The 6,000-nt window shown below is 47.2% G+C and overlaps 1 protein-coding gene across 3 annotated transcripts in view; it reads right to left on the reverse strand.

Moving 5' to 3' along the window:
• The window catches only part of PSD3 (pleckstrin and Sec7 domain containing 3), a 525,397-nt gene extending 521,885 nt beyond the window's left edge, over positions 1–3,512 (reverse strand). For all 3 annotated transcript variants that reach the window (XM_055144428.1, XM_012935700.2, XM_055144411.1), the window contains exon 1: positions 3,327–3,512. In XM_055144428.1, coding sequence (XP_055000403.1) covers positions 3,327–3,347 — 21 coding nt within the window. In that variant the 5' untranslated portion in view covers positions 3,348–3,512. The remainder of the gene's footprint in view (positions 1–3,326) is intronic.
• Between the last annotated feature and the right edge of the window lie 2,488 nt (positions 3,513–6,000).

Genomic DNA, 6,000 nt, shown 5'->3' on the forward strand with positions numbered 1-6,000 from the left:
GTACACAACAGAACTAGGTTCAATCCCCAAAACTGCATATGATCCCCCACGCACTACCAGTAGTGATCCCTGAATACAAAACCAAGACTAGCCTGAATACTGCCCAGTGTGACCCCAAAACCAAAAAATTAATATAAAATAACTCATGGTAACATGTACAAATTATTCAAATTCAACCCAGAAAAATAAAATTCAAACTAGATGGCCACTGACCGTTAAGCAAGTCCCAAGAAATTGGCTCGCACATGGAGGAAGGTGAGAGGACAAACTACCTCACACCACAGCTGATACCAAAGAGAGAAAACGCTCCACCACCTCTGAGGCCTACAGTGTCAACAAAGTTCTGCTCACTCAACCCACCTGGAATCCTAGCTTTTGACTTTCTGGGCACAGTGAAAACCAAGTACTGTGGGGACAAGGCCTATACGCTATTTTTATATTAATAAGACAGCATAAGCAAAGATCCATTATTAATGTTATGAGTTAAACCTTATTTTGGCATGAGGCATGAAATTTGGTCAACAGAATTTAAGGCAACTTTTTAACTAAATGCTGTAAATTACTTTAAAAAAAATGTTGACAAGGCCATATCTATCAAGTTGGGGCACCAGGAAACTATGGAGTACACAGTGCTAGGTGGGGGCATAGATGTTGTGCCAGGGCTTCATATGCATATATGCAGGTATATGCTCTATCACATAAGAGTCACATCCAGGACCCTCCTTTTTTCCATTGTAAAATTTACAGTGACTAGTATTGATACTTGTGATCATAGAACTAATCCTGCTAATCTGGAATATGTGAAAAACATCTTTGGAGGATAGTCCTAAAACTCAGAAACACAGAAAGGTATACAATAAAATGTCATTGTATAAATTCTTTCCAGAAAAAAATTCTAAATCTGCTACAATATCACAAACATTAAGACAAGAATACATTTTTTTTAATTTGTTATCTAAAAGAACACTTTTAAGTAAACCATTCTGAAAAATTTGGTCTAGATCTAGTAGCCACACACCACCCCTTATAATAAAAGTTAGTTTCATTAAAGCAATTCAGTATTGAGAAGCAGATTCAAAAGAAAAAACATCTTCACTCTCAATAAGCAAGATTAACAAGCGCTATTAGGTTGAAGAATTCCAAAATGTTGAGATTTTCACCTCAAAGCAGCAATGATTTGAGGTTAGTCTACAACCTGCATCTTTCTTTTCTTAAAACCTGATTCACATCCAAAGGCAAGGGGTTTGACCTTTAATCATCGGGTTATTTTTCACTCTGCTTCAATCTCAACTAAATTCATTTCTGAAAATTGGAAAGTATCATCATCCATTACTTATCTCCTAATGCAACCCAAGTCCAGAGTATGCTCTTTTCTTAACTGTCAAATGACATTACCTCCTCACATAAATTCAACAAACCAGTCTGGAAGACACAACATATTTTAAGGTTCATACGGTTTTTGCCTTAGTAACTCTATCCATGACTGAGAGTAACTCATTACAACAATGGTGTCGTAGTTTACAACTATTACACGACAGATGATTCCAGCATTTCTAAGGTGGAGTGGAGGTGGAAGAAAACATGCTTAAAGAAGCAATACTTTATATAAGTTTTTTAATGTAATGCCTGCCTAAATCCTACTGACGAATTTCCCAATAAACATATAAATATTGTAAATAGAACAATGATAAGTATCTCTAAATTTTTCTTTTTCCAAAAAATAAAGAAATCAGTAAATAAAAAGCGTCAGAGCAGGTAAGGCTTGCACTTGGATATGTTCCCCCAAGCACTGCTAAGGGTAATTCTTGAGTGCAAAGCCAGGAGTTACCCTGGAGCATCATTGCTAGGTGAGGCCAAAGACCAATAAATAAATAAATACTTCTTTTTTCAATAAACTGATGTTCTGCCTTCAACCATGGAATTTCACCTTAAGGTTATTTTAACTTTTAAAACTATTTTAACTACTTAATCCCTTTCCCACATTCAACAACAGAATAAGAACAGTGATAGATACAGAACAGATACTCAGAATGTGAAGGGTGTATCATGGAAAAAGCAATGTACACACATGTTCAGGCAAGAAATCACAAAATGCTATAGTGCTAGAAGGCTCTGGAAGAGCAGTTACTCAATCTGATCTTCATCCAATAAAATGCCGGAGAAGACAAAAATGATACATTTGTGGTATGATTTGTGGATGGATACCAGTTATTAAGGACATGCTAAGGTCCAAAAATACTGGTTAGGAAGGTGTTAAATTTTGCAGTTAACACTGAAAATTGTTAAACCGTTAATTTGTCAGATTTGCATTTTTAAGTGCATAAAACAATTTTAATACATTTTTAAAAGAAAATCCTTATCTGCAAATACTCTAAGGATAGAAAGTGGATTCTTTCCTTCAATAGGGAAAACTCAGACACAGGAGGACACACACACATCCCCCCCCCCAACCAACTCATCCTGAAAAATACAACTTTTCAAGCGCTTAGGCCGGAACACCTCTTTCCTCCAGGTTCTTCCATCAAAATCTACTTAGCAGTCTCTCCCCCTATAAGAAAGCAAACTCCTTGACAGCTCAAACCATGTCTCCTGTTGAGAGTTGGGCAGAACCACTGCACATAGTACGTTCTGGTGGAATGAATATCCACCCCCAGAATCCCTCTGAACTTTCCAGGTCTCCAACTTTCTTACACCAACACCTGGACACACTCTAGACTGGCAAAGGCCAATTTCTGTAAAATGAAACTGTAAAACGAGTTTCTGTAAAATGAAATCTTCATTCAGTCCCCAGCCTATCGGTGCTTAAAGGAATAGTCAAGTTAAGCCATTATTAGGTGACCAAAAACATTTGAAAACCTACGTTCCCTCATAACCTGCTTTTTAAAATCTCGGCACAGCATTGGCCAGGTTAAAGCTGTAAGAGGAGCAAACGTGTGTCGAATGAAAGGGTTCGTTTCTAAAGTTCCTGGCGACACTCCGCGGGGCAGTCACCGCCGCGTCTCCTAGCTCCAAGCAAGTTCGGAGGTTTTGTTTCCTGACAGAACCGTGCTAATCCCACACGTCGGCGCCCGGCCGCGCAGAGCCGCCAGCCGGGTTCCCCTCCACAGCTTCGCTTCTTCCCGTGAGGCGAGGCTCGTCCTCTCAGGACTCTGAAGCGAAAGCTGAATTAAAACCCGAAACAGAGCTGGCCTTCAGCGACCTCAGCAAACACAAAGCAACAAAGCGGAGGACGCTCACTCCCAGAAACTGACGGTCCGCGCTACCCGCGCGAGGGCTCGGACGCAACCCAGCCCGGCGGCCCTCCCGGTCCGGCTGTGGCGCCTCACCGCGGGCTCGCTTCCTTCCATCTTCCATCGCCCTGCCGAGACCGCCGCGGGGCCACCTCTCCGGCCTGAGCGCCCGCGGGCTGCCGGCTCCGAGCGCTCTTTTGTCGGCTCAGGGAGCGCCGAGGGCAGCGGCAGCGGCGCGCACCCTGGCGGAGGACCCGAGACTGCCTGCCCGCCAGCACGCCGGCCGTGCGGGCCAGCCGACGTCAGGGGCGGGGCAGGACCTCGGGACGGGCGGGGGCTCGGGACGGGCCGGGGGGCCGAGGGCGGGGACAAGGGAGGGGCTTCGGTAAGCACCAGGTTACGGAGCTGGGGAGGGGCCGGGGACGGGACCTGGGGGCGGGGCCTCGGAGCCGTGGGAGGGACCTGAGGGCGGGGCCGGGAACGGGGTCTGGGGACAGTTTCTGGGGAAGGCTCCGGGGAGGAAGGCCTAGAAGGCCGAAGGGCGGGCATGGGGCGGGGCCTCCGGGTGGGGAGCGAAGGGGGGCGGGGAAGGGGCGGGGCCTGGAGCCGTAAGGGGCGTGTCTCTGGACGGTGTTCGGGGCCGGTAAGGGGCGTGTCTCAGGAGGGGTGGGGAGGTGAGAGGAGGAGGGACCGGTAAGGGGTGTGTCTCTGGGCGCCTGTGATGTGGGGGCGTCGGGGCCTGTAAGGGGCTTGTCTCTGGAGGTCTGTGGGGTGGGGTCGTCGGGGCCGGGAAAGGGCGTGTCTCGGGAGGTCTGTGGGGCTGGGGGTCTGGCCCGGTAAGGGGCGTGTCTCTGGAGGTCTGTGGGGCTGGGGACGTCAGGGTCGGTAAGGGGCGTACGTCTGGAGGGCTGGGGGGCTGGGGGCGTCGGGGTCGGTAAGGGGCGTGTCTCTGGGCGTCTGTGGAATGGGGACTTCGGGGCCGGTAAGGGGCGTATCTATGGGCTCCTGTGTGATGGGGGCAGGAGCCTCGAAGGGGGCGCGCCGTGGCCCTGAGGGCTCTGTCTGCCGCCCCCGCGCGTCCGCCTGATTCCCCAACAGCGGAGCGAAAACCTGCCTGTCGCTTGGTCATTCTTGCTGTGGGCACGCGCGTCGGGAACTGCACCTGGGAGTGGATCCGGGGCGAACCCGGCGTCGAGGCGCCCCGCTCTGGGTCCGTGGGCAGCCTGGCCCCGTGAAAGGGATCTTATCCGAGCTCACGGCTCCTCACATCGGAACTACCCCACACCCCAGCCCAGTGGTACCTGTTTGCTCGCTCCACACAGGCCATTTCCCCCTTAGCAGACGAGCGCCCTCCTCAGGCAAAGGGAGAAATTGCTAAACCCGCCGCAAAGACTAGGGTCCCCGCTATGACGTTGGCGGCTGAAAGACTGCTGCGCCCTTTCAACACCTGCAGGACATTTCTGTCACAACTTTAATTTCACGGATGTAAGCCTTACTTCAGGGATCCAGAAGAAGGCTGCCTAAATAGAGGGAGGGGACTACCATGGCAGGCTTTGAGCTAGGTGTGGGTGTCGGGTACCTTGGCGGTGTCAAGTCTGCTTTGAGTGCATTCTACCTCGTTCTACCTCGTTCTATCTCGTTCTACCCCATTCTTCCCTATCTACCTCACCCCACCCTACCTCAGCACTCAAAGAGGAACCAGTCTGAAGGAGTGGATGTATTTAATGATTCTGAAAACGTATCTTAGTCCACGCATCTTCTATCAGAGCGGCAGTTTGGTCATTTTGGGGATTTAAAGCAACCCGGTTTCTTGGGCATACTTCTTTGTGGATCTTCCCTTCAATCTTACAGAATACCAAAAACAGACAGTGCCTCTGTTCCAATTTCTAGTGAACTTCCGCCTTATTTGAATCTACGGTCGGATGATTTCGTTGGCCAGTAAAAAGGAGGCGTGTACAAAGATCAAGTACAAAATGGATTATTGCTCTGGAACTTGGTCAATTACCTGATGAGAGTTACCTGGAAAATTAACAACTCATGACGGGAGAAAGGTCAGGGATTTTTAGCTGAATCTAAAACTATCCCAGACATACTGTTCATATAAAAGGTACAGTGAACCGAGATTTAGGATGAGACATGGAAATAGGTATCTACAATCAACTCTCAATTACAAAATCTGAATTAAATGCCTTGCATAATTGCTATTAGCATTACAAATTATATGAATTTCCAAGCCTATAGTAAATGTTCAATACAGGGGAATTTCACAACTCTACCCACAACCTCAGTAGGATGGCATCTCATACCTGTGAAAATGGCAACTGACATAAAACAAGAAGTCTCTGTGAGAATGTGGAGGAAAAGGGAATCATCACGTTGCTGGTGGGAACGTGAATGGAAAACAGTATGGTAATTTCTTGAAAAATTGATAATAGAAACATGTGATCCAACTTTTCTAGTATTTATCCAAAGAACATGAAAATACTAATTAAAAAAATATATGCATTTCTATGTTTAGCACAATTTATAATAGGAATTATAAAATCAATCTAAATATACATCCACAGATAAATATAGAAGTTGTAGTGTATATTCATAAGCACTCAGCTCTTAAAAAGATGAAATCGGGGCTGGAACGATAGCACACCGGGTAGGGCATTTGCCTTGCACGTGGCAGACCCGGGTTCAATTCCCAGCATCCCATATGGTCCCCTGAGCACTGCCAGAAGTGGCTCCTGAGTGCAGACCCAGGAGTAACCCCTGTGCATTG

This window comes from Sorex araneus, chromosome 1 (genome assembly GCF_027595985.1).
Source record: "Sorex araneus isolate mSorAra2 chromosome 1, mSorAra2.pri, whole genome shotgun sequence".
NCBI lineage: Eukaryota > Metazoa > Chordata > Mammalia > Eulipotyphla > Soricidae > Sorex > Sorex araneus.